The sequence below is a fragment of the Dendrobates tinctorius genome, unplaced genomic scaffold, assembly GCF_039654945.1.
Source record: "Dendrobates tinctorius isolate UK_male_01 unplaced genomic scaffold, ASM3965494v1 ptg000143l, whole genome shotgun sequence".
NCBI lineage: Eukaryota > Metazoa > Chordata > Amphibia > Anura > Dendrobatidae > Dendrobates > Dendrobates tinctorius.
This window is the reverse complement of record NW_027361810.1, coordinates 12,656,973-12,678,841: the sequence shown is the minus strand read 5'-3', so window position 1 is coordinate 12,678,841 and position 21,869 is coordinate 12,656,973. Positions and strand designations below refer to the sequence as shown.

Genomic DNA, 21,869 nt, shown 5'->3' with positions numbered 1-21,869 from the left:
TGGCAAATGGCAGCTGGGGTGAAGTGCACGGCAAGAACAGTTCATAACAGGCTTCTAGAGGCAGGGTTCAAGACATGTAAGGCTTTTTTCTACCTTTTCATCAATGTGAAGCAAAGGAGAGCCAGGCTGAAGTTTTCCAAAGACCATAAGGATTGGACCATAGAGGACTGGAGTAAGGTAATCTTCTCTGATGAGTCTAATTTTCAGCTTCGCCCAACACCTGGCCGTCTAATGGTTAGATAGATATAAGAAACTCGGCACTCAACGCGATCAAGTAAGGATTATAATGGTATCCACAAAGTAATAAACGTTTCGGTCCTAATAATGGACCTTCATCAGTCACTGTTATAGTTTGTATAGGGATATGGGTGGACCTATAGGATCACTGACGATAAGAATAATCAGGCTATTTATGAGACTGCTGCCTGTATTAGAGGAGGTATGGCCAGAATAAGAGCTGGCAGGTCTGTAGAAGCCGGGTAGTGCGCGTCGTGCCTGTGCAGCGTGGGGACGCAGTGGACACCGTGTCTCCATGCTGCACAGGCACGACGCACACTACCCAGCTTCTACAGACCTGCCAGCTCTTATTCTGGCCATACCTCCTCTAATACAGGCAGCAGTCTCATAAATAGCCTGATTATGCTTATCGTCAGTGATCTTATTGGTCCACCCAAATCCCTATACAAACTATAATGGTGACTGATGAAGGTCCACTATTAGGACTGAAATGTTTGTTATTACTTTGTGGATACCACTAAAATCCTTACATCATCACGTTGAGTGCCGAGTTTCTTGCTATACACTTTATGGTGTGGAAACCTACTCTGGCACCTCCCTACGGCTGAGCACACGTCTATTTGTTCACAATAATGGTTAGACGGAGACCTGGAGAGGCGTACAAGCCACAGTCTCTTGCACCCACTGTGAAATTTGGTTGGAGGATCGGTGATGATCTGGAGCTGCATTAAAGGGAACCTGTCACCCCCCCCCCGGGCGTTTTTAAGTAAAAGAGCCACCTTCTGCGCTAAGGCTGCATTCTGTGAAGGTGGCGCTTCCGTTTCTGACCCCCAGTAATGCCGAAATATTAACTTTTATAAATGGGTCCTCATACCTGTATTGAGTCCCATAGGAATGGTGTGTCCCCCTGCAGCAGCCGCCTCCCCGCCGTCAATCATGTCTCTGCAGCGTCTGGGCCCCGCCTACCATAGCCGTCCATCATGCCCCTGTGCTGCCGTCTGTGCCCCGCCTCATATGCCGGCGCCTGCTCTGTGAAAGCAGTTCTCGGGCATGCGCAGTGCACGCTGCCCGTGAACTGACATCAGGCGATCACGCCTGCGTGTTGTGGAAGATCCTGCTACGCAGTGTGTGTGTTCTGACGTATTCACACTGCGGGGCAGGATCTGGGGCCTCTACAACATGCAGGCGTGATTGCCTGATGTCAGTTCACGGGAAGCGCGTACTGCGCATGCCCGAGAACTGCTTTCACAGAGCAGGTGCCGGCATAGGAGACAGGAGGCGGGGCACAGACTGCAGCACAGGGGGATGATTGATGGATATGGGAGGCGGGGCCCAAACGGCAGAGCAGGGGCATGATAGACGGCTATGGTAGGTGGGGCCCAGACGCTGCAGAGACATGATTGATGGCGGGGAGGCGGCTACTCCAGGGGGACACACCATACCTATGGGACACATTACAGGTATGAGGACCTATTTATAAAAGTTCATATTTCGGAGTTTTTGGGGGTCAGAAACGGAAGAGCCACCATCACAGAATGCAGCCTTAGCGCAGAAGGTGGCTCTTTTACTTAAAACCGCCCGGGGGGGTGACAGGTTCCCTTTAATAATTGATTTTTAACGATAATTAAAATCTATGTTTTGGAACAATTATATTTTAGCTTTTTCAGTGAACAGAATTCTTAAATGTGATTTGTCAAATCCTACTCCTGTACAAATCGGTAGAAGACCGGCGTATACAACTGCAAATCTCACCCTGAGCGCTAAATATAAATACATAGAGAATTACTTCTGCTGACAGCCGGTGATGTTTTCTAGACTGAATATTATGTGGATTGTACTAATAATTCCAGTATTTAATTGTCATCCCTGTTCTGATGAAGGGTTATGAAATCGGCAATGTACAAAATTATATATACACTGATATACTCATGATGGAATTTAACCTCTTTTTATGGTCCTTTAGGCTGTACTACTTTTAAAAAAAAAAAGTCACTGAGATTGTACTTTTTTTTTTTTTTTACTTTTGGCCTCTATTTCAATTTGTCTGAGCTCATACTTGAAACCATCAGCCTGTATCTCTACCATATCAGCCTGTAACTTCAATATTGTCCTCATCCTACTGATGAGATCACTAAAAGTTTTCACAGTACTTGGTTTTATCTTTAAAGCATCAGCCTTTATCTTCAACACATCGACCTTTCTCTTCACTTTATTTGAAAAACACTTCACCATAGCGCTCTTTATCTTTACTAAGATGGAAAAAAAACTTCACAATATCGACGTTTGCGTCCACCACATAGACCAGTATCATCAACATATTGGCCTCCGTCTCCAGCATATGTCAGTGTCTTCATCATATAATCTTTTGTAGTCACCAAATCAGCCTTTGTCTCGAACAGATCGTCCAGAGTCTTCGCCTTTGTATTCATATTATTCTGCATCTTCAGCAGATTTCTCTGTTTCTTCATTAGATCGATTTGTTGAAGAGTCCGTCTTTACACTACAAGTGTCTGACTCTTGTGCAGAACTAGAAGACTCATCCCCAGCAGTTTCCATCTCTTCATCTGAGGAATCCATATCATCAGACATATATCTGTATCATCACAGTTAGTATCGGTCTCATCCCCATCGGAATAGCTCAGCACCAGCAATATTTGTTTCCACAGTCGTTCAACTTTGCACATCAACCTAATAAAATATATATATAATTTAAAATTATCTAATTAATTAGGTCGAATGTTAAACATCAAAACTTTCTGTGCAGAGAACCTGAACATTCTTCTTCTGACAGTTATTCTTTCTTCCTCTTGTATCTGAATATTGGAAGTTGCTAGATTACAGCAGCCATGATTATCATCTACAGAGCCATCATTTTGCCACAATTATTCATAGAAACATTATATAAAAAAAAAAATCCCAAAATATTTGCCGAAATGCACGTATGGCCAAAGATTGTGATTTTTTGCCTTTTTTTTTTTTAATAGAAAATAACACAAAAGTATGAGAGAATTTAGCAAAAGGGAGAGTAGACATTCTCAGCACACCGGGATAGTCGCGTCAGAAAACTCGTAAAAGTTTGAAGAGTTCAGAGCTGCCGTAAATTGATGTTCTGACCCACGGGCATAAGACATTCAATATACCTCAGTAGAGGAATGCTCCCAGAACATGTACCTGACCCCCCCCCCCCAAGTGCAGGGAGGTGTCAGCGCACCGCTTTGTCTTCCTCAGGGTATAAGGAGCTAGAACAACAAATTATATATTTGCCTTATGAGGGGAAACCGTATCTAGAACTATTTAAGCTTTAATTTTTGCTTTGCGCTCCACTCTTTTGGTAATTTATAGCATATTAGTAAATTACTAAACATTCTAACACATAAATATGCAGCACCTCCCTGACATAGTAACAAATCCAGGATTTGTCGCACACGGTGTCCCGGGAGGTCTCACCACAGCAGGAGTAGGAACCGTCTGTGTAGGTTCCACGATGATCCATGGATGATGTTAGGGCTGAAGCCACTGATTCAGCTTTCTGAGGACACAACATGGACTGTGGAGACTTCTGCACTCCGTCACTGTTCTCCCAAACTGTATGACCATAACCGAGGAAGTGGGAAACCTCGTGGATAATTGTATCTTGTTGGGATTTAGATACTGGATCCGTGCTCCAAAATGGTGCACATAGATGTATGATTCTATCTTTAGAGCCGGGAAATACATACGCAATAAATAAAGTATCGTTTTTAGTGCTTGTATTCTTTGCAAACGTCACCTTCTCTAGTTCCCGGCTCAGCTCCTCAACCAGATTTGTGGTGATTAATGGACTATGGTTCTCTAACTTCAAGTCACTAAACACCTTCAGATCTTCCACCAGGAGACTTTCCTTTTTCTTCAAAGCATCGGATAAAAGTCGTTGGGTTCGCTCTTTAGCTTCCTCGGCCTGCTTTCTCTCATCTTCATTCAGCAAACATGGATTAGTTATTCCAAAAAATCCCAGAAGTCTTGAGAACATCGTCCGGTCTACAGCTGTTTTTCACCTTTCGGTACAAGATCTGCTAGTGTGTTCTTTATATTCAGCACAGAAAATGGAGCAAAAAATCCCCTCCGTGATAATATTCACTTTCGATATTTTTTTTTATTGATGGCATAAAGTACGCAGATTTCCAGAATAGCCTCCCAGGTTAAACCTTGCGTAATCAAGGTTGTGTTGCATCCTTGTGCCCAGAGTGACACGTTACCGTTTAATGCTGCAGTCTAATAGCAAATTTCGTTTTTTGTTTCTCGAAAGTTGTTCCCCAGAGGCTTCTGCCATAGACGAGCTCATTGCATAAACTACACTGCTCAAAAAAAATAAAGGGAACACTTAAACAACAGAACATAACTCCAAGTAAATCAAATTTCTGTGAAATCAAACTGTCCACTTAGGAAGCAACAGATTGACAATCAATTTCACATGCTGTTGTGCAAATGGAATAGACAACAGATGGAAATTATTGGCAATTATCAAGACACCCTCAATAAAGGAGTGGTTCTGCAGGTGGGGACCACAGACCACATCTCAGGACCAATGTTTTCTGGCTGATGTTTTGGTCACTTTTGAATGTTGGTTGTGCTTTCACACTTGTGGTAGCATGAGACGGACTCTAGAACCCACACAAGTGGCTCAGGTAGTGCAGCTCATCCAGGATGGCACATCAATGCGAGCTGTAGCAAGGTTTGCTGTCAGCGTAGTGTCCAGAGACTGGAGGCGCTACCAGGAGACAAGCCAGTACACCAGGAGACGTGGAGGGGGCCGTAGGAGGGCAACAACCCAGCAGCAGGACCGCTACCTCAGCCTTTGTGCAAGGAGGAACAGGAGGAGCACTGCCAGAGCCCTGCAAAATGACCTCCAGCAGGCCACAAAGGTGCATGTCTCTGCACAAACGGTTACAGTAGAAACTGACTCCATGAGGATGGTACAGTATGAAGGTCCAACTTCCACAGATGGGGGTTGAGCTCACAGCCCAACACCTTGCAGGACGCTTGGCATTTGCCACAGAACACCAGGATTGGCAAATTTGCCACTGGTGCCCTGTGCTCTTCACAGATGAAAGCAGGTTCACACTGAGCACATGTGACAGACGTAACAGAGTCTGGAGATGCCGTGGAGAGCGATCTCCTGCCTGCAACATCCTTCAGCATGACCGGTTTGGCAGTGGGTCAGTAATGGCGTGGGGTGGCATTTCTTTGGAGGGCCGCACAGCCCTCCATGTGCTCGCCAGAGGTAGCCTGACTGCCATTAGGTACCGAGATGAGATCCTCAGACCATGTGTGAGACCATATGCTGGTGTGGTTGGCCCTGGGTTCCCCCTAATGCAGGACAATGCCAGGCCTCAATGTGGCTGGAGTGTGTCAGCAGTTCCTGCAAGATGAAAGCATTGAAGCTATGGACTGGCCCGCCCGTTCCCCAGACCTGAATGTGATTGAGCACATCTGGGACATCATGTCTCGCTCCATCCACCAACGTCACGATGCACCACAGACTGTCCAGGAGTTGGCGGATGCTTTAGTCCAGGTCTGGGAGGAGATCCCTCAGGCCACCTGCAGCCTCATCAGGAGCATGCCCAGGCGTTGTACAGTAGGGAGGTCACACAGGCACGTGGAGGCCACACACACTACTGAGCCTCATTTTGACTTGTTTTAAAGACATTACATTCCACTTTAATTTTGTGTGTGACTCCAAATCCAGGCCTCCATTGGTTAATAAATTTGATTTCCATTGATGATTTTTGTGTGATTTTGTTGTCAGCACATTCAACTTTGTACAGAACAAAGTATCCAATGAGAATATTTCATACATTCAGATCTAGGATGTGTTGAGTGTTCCCTTTATTTTTTTGAGCAGTGTATAATGTGGCTATAACAGCAAGAACAAGAACACCCATTTACTATTACAAACAACATAGAAACCTGAAAAAAAGAATCTTGCTTTTGTATAATGTTTTACTTTCTTCCTTAGTTGTATGAGGACTTGTTATTCTGCACAACTTCTCAGTAGATGGTATGTATTAGAAAAAAAAAAAAAGTTTCTTCATTTTTTGGAGGGCTACGAAATAGAAAAACACTTCCGAGATATTTTCTGAACTTTACCTTTATTGCTACCACCATTAGGCTAATGTGACAAAGTTTTCATAATTTCATAGCGTCATGGGTGAAAGTAGATAAGTCCATCCAGCTTTACCTATATTGTAACATATTGATACAGTCGATGAGACAGATGCCAATTGCCTGATATTAGGGGACAAATTCTTTCCCGACCTCACATATGCCAATCAGACTAGTTCTCCTGATGAACGTCCCATCACAGAGCCCACCACCCCCGAACCCGTAATGTTATATTTTTCAAGGTATCTAGTTCTGCTTTTAACTTAATTATAACATGATAACTTTCTAAAACATGTCAGTTTCTACATAAATGGTGCCCAGTGATAGATGGCGCGATCCTCTGCGGCTTACGTAAGCTAAGGAGCGTTATCGATTCTAAGGTCCTTTGATTGCAGATCCCCGGTGAGCAATGGATACTGTATCTTCATGTTCTGGTCTCTATACTTCTTGGAATATTCCAGAAGACTTTTCTTTATCTTCAGAACTTTAGATAAGTGTTGAAAAGTTTATTCTTAGATTTCTCATTTTTATTAAAACTACTAAATCTGATCTCATTGGGAACGAGATTTTTGTCAAGTCACAAGAACTTTTTTTTTTTTTCCACCATCAGGCCAAAGTTTTATATAACTTTTTTTTTTAGAACGTTGGTCAAAAGTGGCAAGAAAAGTCCCGTAATGGCTTCCACTTTCATTTGGATTTCCAAGAGGATTCTCGCAGCCGGGGTCACGTGATGCTAAGAAAGCGGTCAGAGATAGCGCCGCTCACAGGCACAGAGGACAACAGAAGGTATTTACAAAAATACTGCTTTACAAGGTTTAAATCGGAGGGGCCATTATACAATGTAGTGGACACCCCTTTAATCTATTCATTACATAAGCACTGTTTGGCGGTATTATTTGGACACCATATACAACATTTTCTGGTGGTGTGAACACCATATTTAAGTCTAATATTAGCACTGTATTGTGGATATTTTTGGACATGTGAGGAACATAGATAGCAGATTTATGCGAGTTCTGTATGGTGGTATTATTTAGATACTATATAGCGGCATTATTTATGGACTGTATGGTAGAATCTGAATGGCAGTATTTGGGTAAATTTGCAAAGTGCATGTTATCTGCATATTATGTATTTACTTTGATATTACAAAAATGATAGTTGTTTCTTGATCTAGGCCTCAATCTTTTACTTTATTTTTTTTTTAAATAAGGTCAGGTCTCTGGTTGCGGTTTCTAAAAAAAAAAACAAACAAACCTGCTTTCTCATATTACACTTGACATCTTACCCGAGTGCAGTTCAGAAACAAAGATGGTCGTCTGCTTTGAATCAGTGCAGAGGCTGCTGTAATCACAGGACTATTACCCGGCACTCTCACCTCTACAGACACACAGTACGTCATTTCTTATTTGGTTGGGATATTCGTTCACATGGAATACTCCGAGAGTAGAGTATAGGTATGTATGACCATCCCCATCAATAGTGGTCGTCCTGAGGAAGGAGACATTTCTGACAAACAACCTTTCAGTTTAATTATTTTGTCTTCGGATCTTGGAATCAGCCGCACATTGGAAATCCATCATTCCTGTTTGTATATCCCAATTTTAATCCCCATTGATAGTAGCGATATCTCTTATCGGACTACTCTAGTTTTTGTGGACACCTTTCCTCTCATTCCACCTTCATGCCTGTCCCCCCCCCCCTTGGCAGAACCACGTAATGTAAACGTATCGTATACAATTCTTCACATTTGCTGGACGCCATCACGTCCTATTATTTTAATAGTATCAATTTATAAAGAAAGACAAAAAAAAGTTTTCCATGAACGTACATTCACAATTTATTTGGTTTATAAATTAGAATAATAACCGGAGGAGCCGATTTCTGTCTCAAAGTTTTTCCTCCGAACATTACAAACTGTCACAGTATCAATAAATCCTGCGCCTCTCGGCACTTTTTGAACCTGAGGAAACAACTTTCAAGTGATCCGCTGCTAGATCTCAGGCTTGGATTACTGTCTTCAACGTAACATTTTTGCAGTCACTCCATCTGATTACAGACTGAATCCTGACAGTGTGCAATAAGCGCACCGTCCTGACGCCGCTCTGCTGCCAGCTTGTTGTATATGTGTGCAGAAAAGAAACTTTTCCTGGTTCTTTCCGTGTTGTATTGAGAGAAATGGTTGGAAAGCTCGTCGACACATGACTACACAAGTGATGTGCGCTCAAGCTGATAACTGAGCGTAATGCTGACAGTGTGTAATAAGCTCACCTTCATGACGCCGCTCTGCTGCCAGCTTTTAGTACAGTTGCGGTCTTGTGCACACGAGCAACTTTTCTTGCATCTTTTAGTGTTGTATTGGGAGAAACGGTTGGAAAGCTCGTCGGCACATGTCCCGGACAAGTTGATGTGCACTCAAGCTGATAAGTGAGCGTAATCCTGACAGTGCGCATTTCGCATGCTGTGAGGACTTGGCAATTTGCAGTCACAGAGAGTGACTGCAGAAAAACATTTTTCAACCCGGAAAACTTTAATGAAGGGTTTTTTTGTCATTTTTTAAGAAAAAAATCTGATTAATAGTGCAGGATGGGATCAGCTGAGAACTTAACAGTCATGTGAGGAAGTCCGGTTACGATGGATAAACAGCCTAACAACTCCTAGCATTTGTCAGACGGAGTTTAACAAGTGTCTTTGACTATTCTAATCGTTTACCTAAGGTCCAAATCGGGAAGTACAGGAGGGCGGCCAGGACTCCCAGTAGCCATTTATTGCAGCTTTAGTAATCAGATTTTTTGTAAAACTATGGTGGCCACAGAAATAAGACTGAGAGGTGCGTTAAAAACCCACTATCTCCTGCTACCTAAAATCCAGACTGGGTAACATCTAGTCTCAAAACGGACCCATGATGTAAATGGTTTGGCCACGTGTGAACATGAAAAATCTCAGATAAATCCTTATAAATACATATACTCCAGGCAGTAGAAGACAATATCTGCCCCCTGTGACATAAAGTAATCAGCGTATATAGACTAGAGCAATAAATACAGCCAGAGCAGTGAGAATGGAGATTACATGGGCAGAAAGGATGAGTGCTCATGAAGACAGTGTCCGGTCTGCGGCCCTACAGCTGTTGTGAAGCCATGATATCAGCACGCATTCTTTTGTAAAGTGTCTACGTTTTGGCTGCCGAGCGATCGCGGGACTTTTTTTTTTTTTTTTAATCTGTTTGATTGCTACATGTAGTTCTAGGAGCTGTAGAATGCACTGCCTCTCTACTGCACAGACTTGTTTTAGATCAATTAGGAAATCTGCGCCATCATTCGAAAAAATGTATTTATGGTGAATTGGGCCATTTACTACTTAGAAATGTAGCGGAGGTATGAAGACAAGACATTTCTCAGTTCTTATACAGATCTCCAGTGCACAACTGAGCGTTCGAGGGGCTACGGGCGCTGTTCAGAGCCGCTCACTTCCACACTGTAAGCGGTACGCATGTCCTTACATCCCGCATACCTCCACAGATGTGCACCATTCCTTAAAAGTAAGCCGTTTGCTATATGATCTGGGAAAGCTGCTCTCTCGTACCCCAATCAGATTCATAGGCCTCCGATTAATAACTGGAGGCCACAACTTTTAGCCTTCAGCTTCACGTGCTGCGCAGTCAGACCCCACTACATCCCTCCACCTAACTGTACAGACACTGGACCAGCAGCGGGTGCGGAAAGATGTGAGGTCAGAACCAAAAAAGAAATCACAATTCTGCTGTCATTTCTGATTAGTACAAGTAAAATAAAATATCTGCGATTACTCAGGATCACATATCAATCACATCCAGATGAACAGAACAAAAGACAGACAGATGGGTGAGGCATATAGAAGTGATTTTACGATCCGCAGGACATGGCGGTAACGTTTACGTCCTCCGCATATAATGGAATTGTCCAGTCTTGTGTCAATAAAGCTTACAAATCTATCCTAGCAGCCTATAGTCACACAGCTGCCATTTGTTACAATGTACAGTTGTGGCCAAAAGTATTGACACCTCTGCAATTCTGTCAGATAATACTCAGTTTCTTCCTGAAAATGATTGCAAACACAAATTCTTTGTTATTATCTTCATTTAATGTCTTAAATGAAAAAACACAAAAAGAATTGTCCTAAAGCCAAATTGGACATAATTCCACACCAAACATAAAAAAGAGGGTGGACAAAAGTATTGGCACTGTTCGAAAAATCATGTGATGCTCCTCTAATTTGTGTAATTAACAGCACCTGTAACTTACCTGTGGCGCCTAACAGGTGTTGGCAATAACTAAATCACACTTGCAGCCAGTTGACATGGATTAAAGTTGACTCAACCTCTGTCCTGTGTCCTTGTGTGTACCACATTGAGCATGGAGAAAAGAAAGAAGACCAAAGAACTGTCTGAGAACTTGAGAAACCAAATTGTGAGGAAGCATGAGCAATCTCAAGGCTACAAGTCCATCTCCAAAGACCTGAATGTTCCTGTGTCTACCGTGCGCAGTGTCATCAAGAAGTGTAAAGCCCATGGCACTGTGGCTAACCTCCCTAGATGTGGACGGAAAAGAAAAATTTACAAGAGATTTCAACGCAAGATTGTGCGGATGTTGGATAAAGAACCTCGACTAACATCCAAACAAGTTCAAGCTGCCCTGCAGTCCGAGGGTACAACAGTGTCAACCCGTACTATCCGTCGGCGTCTGAATGAAAAGGGACTGTATGGTAGGAGACCCAGGAAGACCCCACTTCTTACCCCGAGACATAAAAAAAGCCAGGCTGGAGTTTGCCAAAACTTACCTGAAAAAGCCTAAAACATTTTGAAAGAATGTTCTCTGGTCAGATGAGACAAAAGTAGAGCTTTTTGGGCAAAGTCATCAACATAGAGTTTACAGGTGAAAAAAAGAGGCATTCAAAGAAAAGAACACGGTCCCTACAGTCAAACATGGCGGAGGTTCCCTGATGTTTTGGGGTTGCTTTGCTGCCTCTGGCACTGGACTGCTTGACCTTGTGCATGGCATTATGAAGTCTGAAGACTACCAACAAATTGTGCAGCATAATGTAGGGCCCAGTGTGAGAAAGCTGGGTCTCCCTCAGAGGTCATGGGTCTTCCAGCAGGACAATGACCCAAACACACTTCAAAAAGCACTAGAAAATGGTTTGAGAAAAAGCACTGGAGACTTCTAAGGTGGCCAGCAATGAGTCCAGACCTGAATCCCATAGAACACCTGTGGAGAGATCTAAAAATGGCAGTTTGGAGAAGGCACCCTTCAAATATCAGGGACCTGGAGCAGTTTGCCAAAGAAGAATGGTCTAAAATTCCAGCAGAGCATTGTAAGAAACTCATTGATGGTTACCGGAAGCGGTTGGTCGCAGCTATTTTGGCTAAAGGTTGTGCAACCAAGTATTAGGCTGAGGGTGCCAATACTTTTGTCTGGCCCATTTTTGGAGTTTTATGTGAAATGATCAATGTTTTGCTTTTTGCTTCATTCTCTTTTGTGTTTTTTCATTTAAGACAAATTAAATGAAGATAATAATACCAAAGAATTTGTGTTTGCAATCATTTTCAGGAAGAAGCTGAGTATTATCTGACAGAATTGCAGGGGTGTCAATACTTTTGGCCACAACTGTATCTGCGTAGGTAATAGCCATTAGGACAGAAAGGAGGTTTGTGCTGCTGTATTGTGCTCACGGAGGATCGCCAGCAACAAGCTGCAGCTGTGTGAACACGACCAGACCCAGGATGGGTGTCCAAAATAAATCACCGATAGCAGAGATCTTGAAAATGGTGATGAACGGACACAAAAAAAAGCACATTAGGAGTTTGTAGAGATTTAATTTACAAGAGACTGGAGAATCCCTCTAATTTCTTATCCCTCTCCCATCTTTTTGCCAGTTAAGAAAAAAACTCTGCGTTTCTAAAAAAAAAAAAAAAAAATCATAGCACCACGTAGATTTCTACATACAGCAGAAATTAGATGTTTACCTACAACGCCCAATATGTCCTGTATATGTGGAGCATGTTGAGACTTGTAGTAATCAGACTATTACATGACGGGGTGTATTACAGGAGCCCTCTTGATAAAACAGATACCTGTGTCATGTCTGGTGCAGGGTCTGCAGGGGCGGAGCACGACACATGGACTCCACCCACGCAGAACCTGCCTAGACATTACACGGGGTAACTTGTGCCTTGAGTGTTCCCTTAAGTACCAGGAATAGAAAAGTGTAAATGTGAAGGAGAGAAACTGAATTAAAGACGTCTTATTAAGTAATTTCCTTGGAATTAATGAAACTGAACGATGGATATAGACGTTCAGCTTCTGCAAATTTGATATCTTCTCCAAGAGTAACTCCGACCACGATGAATGGTGCCGTACACCCGGGTTCAGATGTGGTGACTTTTTGTGCAGATTCATAACCCAAACACACAATAACGCAGATATATTTTAGTGTCCATATTACGTCCACCACAGCCGAGTCCCCATGACAGTTTTCCCCAGAACAGCAAGGATCTCTGCCACCGGGCTGAGTACGGACCTACGACTGGTCCCATTAAAGATAATAGGGCGACGCCAGAAATGTTCGAGGAAAACCTGCCTTTGGGACTCTGTTCTGAAACTAAGCAGCGGCCTCTTCATTCTCAGGACCAGATCCCCCCGATCATCGAGTGATGGTGTTTGCCACTACTTTTTGCATTAGTTTGGATCAGTTTCCTCCATGATATCTCAAATACCTGGCAGTAGACTGGAAAATCCCCCCAACGAGAAACCTGAGGGCAGCACTTGGCCAGATATAGGGTCCCATGTAGTCTTGAAGCATTTGGTGTCCACATGTGAAGGTCGAAACCCCCAAACATAGCGATTCTGTAAAGAAATCTGCCGTCCCGGAGAAAGAGAAGCGCTGATTGGGTCATGATTCTGCTCGCAGTCCCTGTGCTGGGTCATCGATGCTCCATGTGCTGGGTCACGGGTGGTCCATGTGACACTAGCACATATTGCAGGTGCTCTGTTTGGCATTACGACTCGTCTGCCCCTGAATTCAGACATTACAGATTTATTTAGTTTTATATCAGCCGAGTGTAAGAAGATCAGTAGACAGGACAGCAGGAAACCAACAGAGAACATACAAGGTACAATAGGCTAACACGCCGTCTGTATATAGAAAAGATACATATCGTTTCACTTACCCTGTGCTATGCGGCACGCAAAATCCTAAGTATGGTGGTCTGAGCGCTGAAGGAAAAAATGTTTGGAAAAAATGTTTTTCTTTCATTGGAATTTGTTTCCTTTTTACTTCTGAGGAGTGTTGGTCTATTGGTACCTTGTACATTGTGCGGCAAGCGACTACATGCACATTATACTAGATGGGAGCAAAGGAATGATGATGTATGGAGGAGGATGATCGCACACAGGATGCCTCGCTGCGGTGACCTCCAGCGATTATCTGCAGAAAGGGGTATTCTCTTTTGGAGATTTATGGCATATCCTGTGGATTTGCCATAGCTGTTTATAATGGGACAAGCCCTGTAAACTACAAATAATGAGTCCTGGTGATATAAGCGTCACTCCGGCTGAATGGCGCCATGCATTGCCCTACACACAGCACCATGCTCGTGTCAGGTCAGCCTATACATCGCAGCGAGATGATAATGACCCTGGCGGGTTTCTACTCACCGCCTGCTGCCGTCTGTGTTCCTCCTCGCTGGCCGACAGTGCTCGGGCTAGAGCCAAATCCTCCTCTTCCTGAGAGCTGAGAGACAACACAATACTAAGTTACTGAAACAATAGATAGCATTAGGGAACAGTGTCATCAACGTAGCGCAAATCGCCCATTAAAAGAAATAGACCTAGAGGGGGGGGTTTCTGGGACCCCCATCCTTCAGATCAGCTGTAGGGGCTATGGCTTCTTTACAGCTTGTGCTGTGACACCCATCACTGCTTCTGCTACATGCACGTAGTACGGTGTAGGCAGCGATGCAGAGGCAGCAGCACTCCCCCACAACCAATGCGAGGCCGAGATGATACTGATGGCCTCTGAATATGTAATCACAGAAACAAATAGACCTATTAGGAAATATGCTAAGGACCTCCTTACACCTATCAGCGAGAATGGAGATTTGCAGTGGAATCATATTTAAAGGGGATGTCCAGCATTAGAAAAATATGGCAGCGTTCTTCCAGAACAGCACCTCACCTGTCCACTGGGCGTCTTGAATTTTAGCTTAGTTCCATTCACTTCACTGGAGCCTTGTTGCAGTACCATAAACTACCTGTGGACAGGTGTGGAGCTGTTTTTAGAAACATATCTGCCCTGTTTTTTTTTTTATCCTGGAAAACCCCTTATAAGCCTTTTTGCCACATTGATGATCATTCAGTGATGGCTGCTTTGTAATTCGATGCAAGGTAGTCTAAATTGCAAAAAAAAAAAATCTCAAACACACCACGTGACTAAGGCTAGTTTCACATTAGCGTTTACGGCCGCGTCGGGCTGCGCATGGCCGCCGCTAAGCCCCGCCTCCGCCTACGGGCGCATGACGCTGCATACGTCCTGCGTCCCCAATCTTTATCACTGAGGACGCAGGCCGTGCGCAGTATGCGTTTGGCGGCGCATGCGTCCTTTTGACGGTGCGCCGAGCGCAACCAAATTGCAACAGGTTGCGTTTGGCGCTGGTCAGCGCACCGTCAAAAGAACGCATGCGCCGCCAAACGCATACTGCGCACGGCCTGCATCCCCAGTGATAAAGATAGGGGACGCAGGACGCATGCAGCGTCATGCGCCCGGAGGCGGAGCTACCGGCGGGGGCACCGCACGGGGCGGGGCTTAGCGGCAGCCGTGCGCAGCCTGACGCTGTGGCCGTAAACGCTAATGTGAAACTAGCCTAAGACAGCTGATATGCCACCCTGCTTTACACTGCAGCTCTGCCTGCTCAGATTGGTTGCTGAGCACGGCAGAAGTCGCATACACACAGAGAATTTTCACAGGACATAATATTACTAAACACCAAGTAACCAGTGAAAAAAAGATTTTTCAGGCAAGTCTAAATTACCCTACCTGTGCTGCGGAGTTGCATTCTGTGCTGATTCTGCAAGCGACATTTCCAAAGCCCTCTGTAATGCCTCTTCTTCTGTCTGAGAGGAGATGAAGTCAGAAATTGGACTTAAATCGACATTCAACGCTACAAGAACCTTAAAGGGAATTTTTGGGAGAGACTTTATAAAGTGTGGTAACATACAACGTTAGCCACAACGCACTGATCTAATCCCTTGCCAGTCCACGGCCTCGGTGGTCATGTGCCGTACAGACCAGCATCATTGCCGAGGCCGGTAATTGGCTGCTTTAATCACATCAATGATATATAGCATATAACCGACATGGAGCATGGGATGCGCAGCTCTGCAAGGACAGAGAATGTGAGTTATAGTTATTATATTATCACTTTGCCGGTTATAAAATCCGAGAAGACCCCTTCAAAGTGCACTTATTGCTACAAGAACCAGCAGCATAAATACATTAGAGCCTAATTTATAAGTTATTGGAAAAGTGCACACGCAGCAAGTAAAAACCTAGTGTGGTGCTTCCACTAGAGGGCAATGTGTACACAGAAGTCTATGCACGAACTGCACATAGATCGCCCCCTAGTGTTGTATGTAGGGATGAGAAGAATGGTGCTTTCTACTAGAGAACCTGCTCATCCTAGTGTGTATTTATGCTTAATGCTGCTGGATTCTGGTCGTTACATGATATGCCCATCAGGAAAAGCAGAACACTTACTAATCCATTCTGTAGAGCGACTGCAGCAGGGGGATTGGGACTAGGAACGCTCACTCTGAAAACACAGAACAATGAATACGGAAGCAATGCAATCAAAATCAATACAAAAATACATCATCCCATACCCAACGTCAGCCCCCCGTACCTGTTGTGCTGCGGCTGTGGCGCCGGCCCGGCCACCGTGTGACTAGACGATGCTGGGGCTTTGGAAGAAGAGGCCTGAGACCTGAGCAGAGCGACATGCCTGAGAAACAGCAGAAGATTTATCCTACTCTCTGCCATTAAAGGGTTTGTCTCATGTTCCATCTTCAGCAGTGAACTGTGCCCTCAGACCCCTATTTTACAGGAGGGGAGGGGACGTAAACTTCTGATGACTGACAGTTCAAACCCGCAGTGCACCGCTGGTTCGAAATGTGCGCTATCCCACAAGCAGAGGCAGCACCTGAAGATCGCAGGGGCGCTGAAGATGGAAGGATCCGGCAATCAGCACAGCACAGGTTACATGCTCTATAGTAGAGCTTGTAAAAGCAGCACTCCTTGCCTAGGAAAATGACCACCTCTCAAAGAGCAGTGGTGGCTGGTAACCAAGGCAATGAGCAGTAAACCATAAAATTAAAAATCTGTTCTTTAGAATGAAGAGGATTTTTTTAAAGAGGTAAATTGCAAATTTCTTTGTTTTTACGAACACTTTGCAATTTTAGCCACTTAAGAAGTTGAGACAACTCCTTTAATAGAATTAAAAAGCAGTTAAAGGGGTATTCCAGAATGTGTGATAGGAATGGGTTAAATGGATTGGATCCCCTGCCACTCCGGTGCCGCAGCCTCAGTGGTCCTAGCTGGCATCTACTCGCTTTCTGTAGTGATGCAGTATCAACATCATTCAAGTGATCACTGTAGTAAGTCACTAGCAGCGATGCCAGAGAGTCAGGCCTGTGATTGGCTGCAGTGGTCACATGAATGATAGGCCGGAGATGGCAGGTTCCCCCGATGTACAGAAAAGTTATTCATCTTTCTCCACCAGACTCCATACTTTCCTACGATAATGTCAGACGTCTTCTTGGATTTACAGTGGTGCATAGAGTCACAGGTCCTAGTTAGTGACTGATGAGCGAGCCTGCTGGGATGTGTTATCTGAGCATGCTCGGGTGCTAAAGGGAGTGACTTCAGCGTGCTCGAATAATATGTTCGACAGCCGCAACAAATGAAGGAATTGCCTGTTTGTTAGGACAGCCGTGAGACATGCAGCTGCGGTGACTTGTACATGGCATTATAGCAAGCCAAGGCAACTCTGTTAGCACCCGAGCATGGATAACACCTTATCCGAACATGTTGGCTCAACACTAGTCCTAATGCTTAGACCACTAAGCATGCACATTCAAGCCCAGTGCGGACTCACCCTGCCCGGGAGATGGGGGCGCTTTTGCCTTTGCACTCATGGTCCAGCGGATGTCTGTGCTTGAGGCAGAAGTTCCCATGGCAGTCTTCACAGATCACTTTCATCAGCTCTTTCTGCCGACAGCCCGGCTTCCCACATTTATTAGTAAAAATCTGAATAAGGACAGAGAGGCCTCCGGTCATGGATGCAATCATCAGGACACTTGCCCCTGACGAAGCCACCTTGCGTGGCGACACACGTTGGGCTCTTATGCCCCCGGACTACTCTGGCACCTCCTTACATTAATTGGCATCTTTTTCTGGTCGTTCTCAATAGGCCCAGAGCATCCCTCCCTATTTGGATTTCCTTCCCAGTTTGGTAGCTATTGTGCCTAGCTGTTTAACTCTTTGCTTCATTTCATATGTCCCAGGCTTGTCTGTGTATTAGCATTTGTGGATATTATTGCAGCTGGCTCCCTTCAGCCTTGTACCATGCAAGGTTTTGGGAGATCTATTATAGAATTGCCATTTCTTACACCCCTTTTATTAGGGATGATTTGCAATTGGTATTCTTTACCCTTATAGGGGGATACTTTACTGGCTATAAGTGGCCAATATTGGCCCTAGTATTATACTGCTTTATCCTATTGTAAATCTACTTTTCCAGATGCCAAAAAATTGATATAAATTGCCATTAGTATTTATTATATTTGTACTTAGGTCTGAGGGGCAAAAAACCCATGTTTTCTTTTTGGGCATTAGTTTGAATTGGTTTTAATTGTGTGTGCTTTTGCATATGTTAATAAAATGTGCATTATATATTGGATGTATTTTTTGGGTGATCGCCGGTTTAGCATGCCCTTATTCTCTTGATACATGAGGAAGGACAAGAAGGCTGTTGCCTGTGCTACACAAGGGATAAAGCTGGACATGAGAGAATCGATTTGCTGGACCCTGGTCCCGAGGCCACGTCAGTAGTCCGTGGCTGCCAGACGGGAGCCCTCAGAACAGCCCCCTATTTGTCGGCATCCTATGCATCTCTTCAGATTAGCAGGCTGCAGAGTCATGTGTGCATCACGCCACAATGATGACGATCAGAACAGGCTCTGAGGATTCCAGAAGGTAGGAGGCAGCTCCACTCTCGTCAGCAGGTCACTTCTGGTATTGCAGCACAGTCCCATTTAACACACTAGGGAGTGTTGGACCCCCAACTGATCACAAACATTAACATTTCTCGTTCTTGCAGAGATCCATCTTCTCCTCACCTTGCGCTTCTGCTGAGCCGGGTCGGACTTGCAGTCACGATCAATGTGTTCCCCAACCACGATGTCTGGCGTTTGACCTCTTTTCACGGGGATTGGGATGTTACAGAGGGGGCAAACCGGGACCTGCACATCCTGAAAAAGAGCAGAGGTGATAAGACGACCACCCAGGAGACAACCAGGATCTACAGGGTGGATTATCCCATGATGATACCTTCTTGTACGCCGAGCTGCAGTTATGGAGGACATACGTTATGTGGTCTTTGCAGAAGATTTGCTCACAGGCGTCACATTTGAGAGGTAGAAAGTCTGCGGGATGAGAAGACATAGATGAGGTCCAATTACTAGTTCTATTTCATAATCACCGTCTCTGATTTCCAGCTTACCCAGCTGCTTGCAGGTCGGCTCTGAACAATGCTTCCCCAAGTCTGGGAACTCCATGGCGGTAGTTTCCAAAGAAGTAAAAACCGTCTGGAAGTAAAGAAACATCATAAAGAAAGCAGAAGAGAACGGCAGACATTGACGCTAAAAAAATGTGATCACGGGTAGAGATATTACAGAACGTGACCCATCTATAACCCAATGGAAAGTAAAAGGACTAGAGTTGAGCGAAACAGGTCGGCCAGATTCCTAAGTTGCCGACTTATGGCAAAGTCGGGTTTCGCTGACAAACCCGACCACAGCTTGAAGTCGGCCATGTGGTTGGCAAAACGAGCGACAAAGTCGGATTTCCCATGTTTGCATGTGACTTTTTTCAGCCAGTAAGGATGTACACTGTGAGGGAGAGAGAGGGGGAGAGAGAGAGAGGCAGAGAGAGAGAGAAAGAAGGAGAGAGAGAGGGAGAGAGATTTCGCGCACTTGAAAAAAGCGGTCTGGCACGTAGGTGTTTCCTGTCCTCCACTCCCTGCCGACCTTGGTTCCCCATTGACTTGCATTGGGTTTCGTGTTTCAGTCGGACCTTCGACGTTTCCCGATAGTCGGCCAATTTCGTTTGACTCGACTTTTGAGAAAGTCGGGTTTCATGAAACCCAACTCGACCCTAAAAAAGGCAAAGTCGCTCATCTCTAAAAAGGACGTCAGCCCCTACACTAGCCAGAGAGGAGCGGGACAGCACGGCCACGATCCAGCAGTTTTTGTATTTGGAGCCCGCAGCTTCCTCCGATCACTGGCGGCTCCTGCAGCCGGATTCAGTGGATTGTCGGAGGCTTCCTTATAAGCAGAGAACCACCCTGACTCGAAATAACCTCCAAATACTGAAGAATCATTTCCTGTATGGGAAAAAATTCCAATTGTGGAGAAACTCTAGAAAAAATTATTCCGAGATTTTTTTTTTTTTTGGGGGGGGGGTGGGGGGGGGGAAGAGGGTGTTGTTTTCCCAGCATTCATTGTGTGTTAAAAAAATTAAAAAAAAACATGACAGCGTGATTCTTCAGGTCAATACAATGATGGCAATACTAGGGTTTTTGTTTTTTTCTTCAAGATTTTGGTGCTTAAGAAAAAAAAAGTTGCAAAAACTCTGCAAAAGAAAAAATACATTTGGTTTGTGCCGATCTTTTCTAAGCCTCGCACTTTTGGTCATTTTCCTTTATTTTCGGGAGATGAGCTGAAGCTTTTATGGGTACAATTTCTGCATGCTTATTTCATGTTAGATCACTTTGTACTGCAATTTTTTTCATTTTTATATAGCACCAATAATTCCATGGTGCCGTACATGAGAAGGGGTTATGCCATGTGGCAAATATGCCAAATCTGGGGTGTCATTACTTTTCCTTTTCTCTTTTACGACATTTACCTAATGGATTAAAATAACTTTATATTTCCACAGATGGGACTTTTACAGCAGGCGGAGAACTGAATGCGTGATGTTAATGCGGTTGATCAATCTGTTTAAAAAAAAATATATCTACAGTATATATATGAAAAAATGGGGTTAATGGGGCAAATAAGACTTACGTTTTTTTATTTTTGCTTGTCATTTTACGCGTTATTCCCGGCACTTATTGGACAGTTTGTGCTTTATGTTGTAGTTCTCCAGTGATGGTTATATCACCGTCTCCGGCCGCCCTGACCGCTTCCCCCATTATCAGTGCAGAACGTTCACTAATGTCGGCTCGCTTCTCCGGACGAGGCGGAAATAAGTCAGTGAATGGAAGAAGGTGCCGTTATCAGCCATTACCGGGGCCGGACACCGGTGAGGAGGAACGGACGACGGTCTCATTACGGCCGGTGAGAGTTTCAATAATTCATGAAAATAAAGGTTTATCCGAAGTGGAGACAACAGTAACGAACCCTCAGCTGTGGGATCTGTGCAGGTTACACGTGTCCCATTCACTGACAGCAAGCAGATGGATTGAGAATAGTGTCAGAAGTCATCTGTCAGGACCCAGCCCTCAGCACTGCCTGCCCAGATATCACCCCCAGCCATAACATGACGCCTCACCCCACACAGGGCGCAGGTTACACCCGCACCGCACACAGGGCGCATTCCCGGGGTGTTATCGCCTCTCCAGACCCCCAATAGTCCCCCCCCACCCTGTAATATCCCGATATCACACGACTACACCCGCTACTTACTCACCTGAACCCGCCCGTGGCGCCAGACATCCGGACATTACGTCACTTCCTCTCCGTTACCCTGGAGACCGCAAGCTTCCTCGCAGCGCGGATCACTCACGGGCCGCACGAGCTGTCAATCAGCAGAAGGCGGGACTATCGGCCATCTTTGTACACCCATGAGCACGGTAAATACGGAAGCCCGGACGGATGAGTTGTTTTGACAGAAGTTCGTCATGTGATGGGCGTTGTGTGTAACTGTTTTGTGGGGTACAGTCTCCTCGCCAAGGTTCACAACCGTCCAGAGATCTCAGGACAGTGTTTTTTAGCTCCTCACCTTCCTGGAGCGATAACTTATATACTTTGGTGAATCTTTATTAGGACCATGTCTGATCTCTAATTTTATGTATTGAAAAGTGACCCCAAAATATTTTCTTCCATTTTTTTTGTTTACCTTATGGGGTAAATAATATATTTTATTAGTTCGGACATGATGGCACGCGGCGAGAT

General features: G+C 44.7%; 1 protein-coding gene across 8 annotated transcripts in view; it reads right to left on the bottom strand.

Moving 5' to 3' along the window:
* ZFAND2B (zinc finger AN1-type containing 2B) overlaps window positions 1–21,525 on the bottom strand; it is a 32,368-nt gene extending 10,843 nt beyond the window's left edge. Inside the window, exons 1-11 of one of the 8 annotated variants that reach the window (XM_073545499.1) lie at window positions 21,247–21,353; window positions 19,193–19,277; window positions 19,021–19,115; window positions 18,810–18,941; window positions 17,567–17,718; window positions 16,316–16,414; window positions 16,171–16,225; window positions 15,451–15,527; window positions 14,073–14,148; window positions 13,586–13,631; window positions 8,194–13,431 (exon numbers count right to left, since the gene is read on the bottom strand). In XM_073545499.1, the coding sequence (XP_073401600.1) occupies window positions 13,611–13,631; window positions 14,073–14,148; window positions 15,451–15,527; window positions 16,171–16,225; window positions 16,316–16,414; window positions 17,567–17,718; window positions 18,810–18,941; window positions 19,021–19,115; window positions 19,193–19,277; window positions 21,247–21,291 (837 nt within the window). In that variant the 5' untranslated portion in view covers window positions 21,292–21,353 and the 3' untranslated portion in view covers window positions 8,194–13,431; window positions 13,586–13,610. Of the gene's footprint in view, window positions 1–8,193; window positions 13,432–13,585; window positions 13,632–14,072; window positions 14,149–15,450; window positions 15,528–16,170; window positions 16,226–16,315; window positions 16,415–17,562; window positions 17,719–18,809; window positions 18,942–19,020; window positions 19,116–19,192; window positions 19,278–20,759; window positions 21,052–21,095; window positions 21,219–21,246; window positions 21,354–21,384 lie in introns of those variants that run through there. The other 7 variants (XM_073545498.1, XM_073545500.1, XM_073545497.1 and 4 more) reach the window with 7 other exon arrangements.
* Window positions 21,526–21,869: the final 344 nt, after the last annotated feature.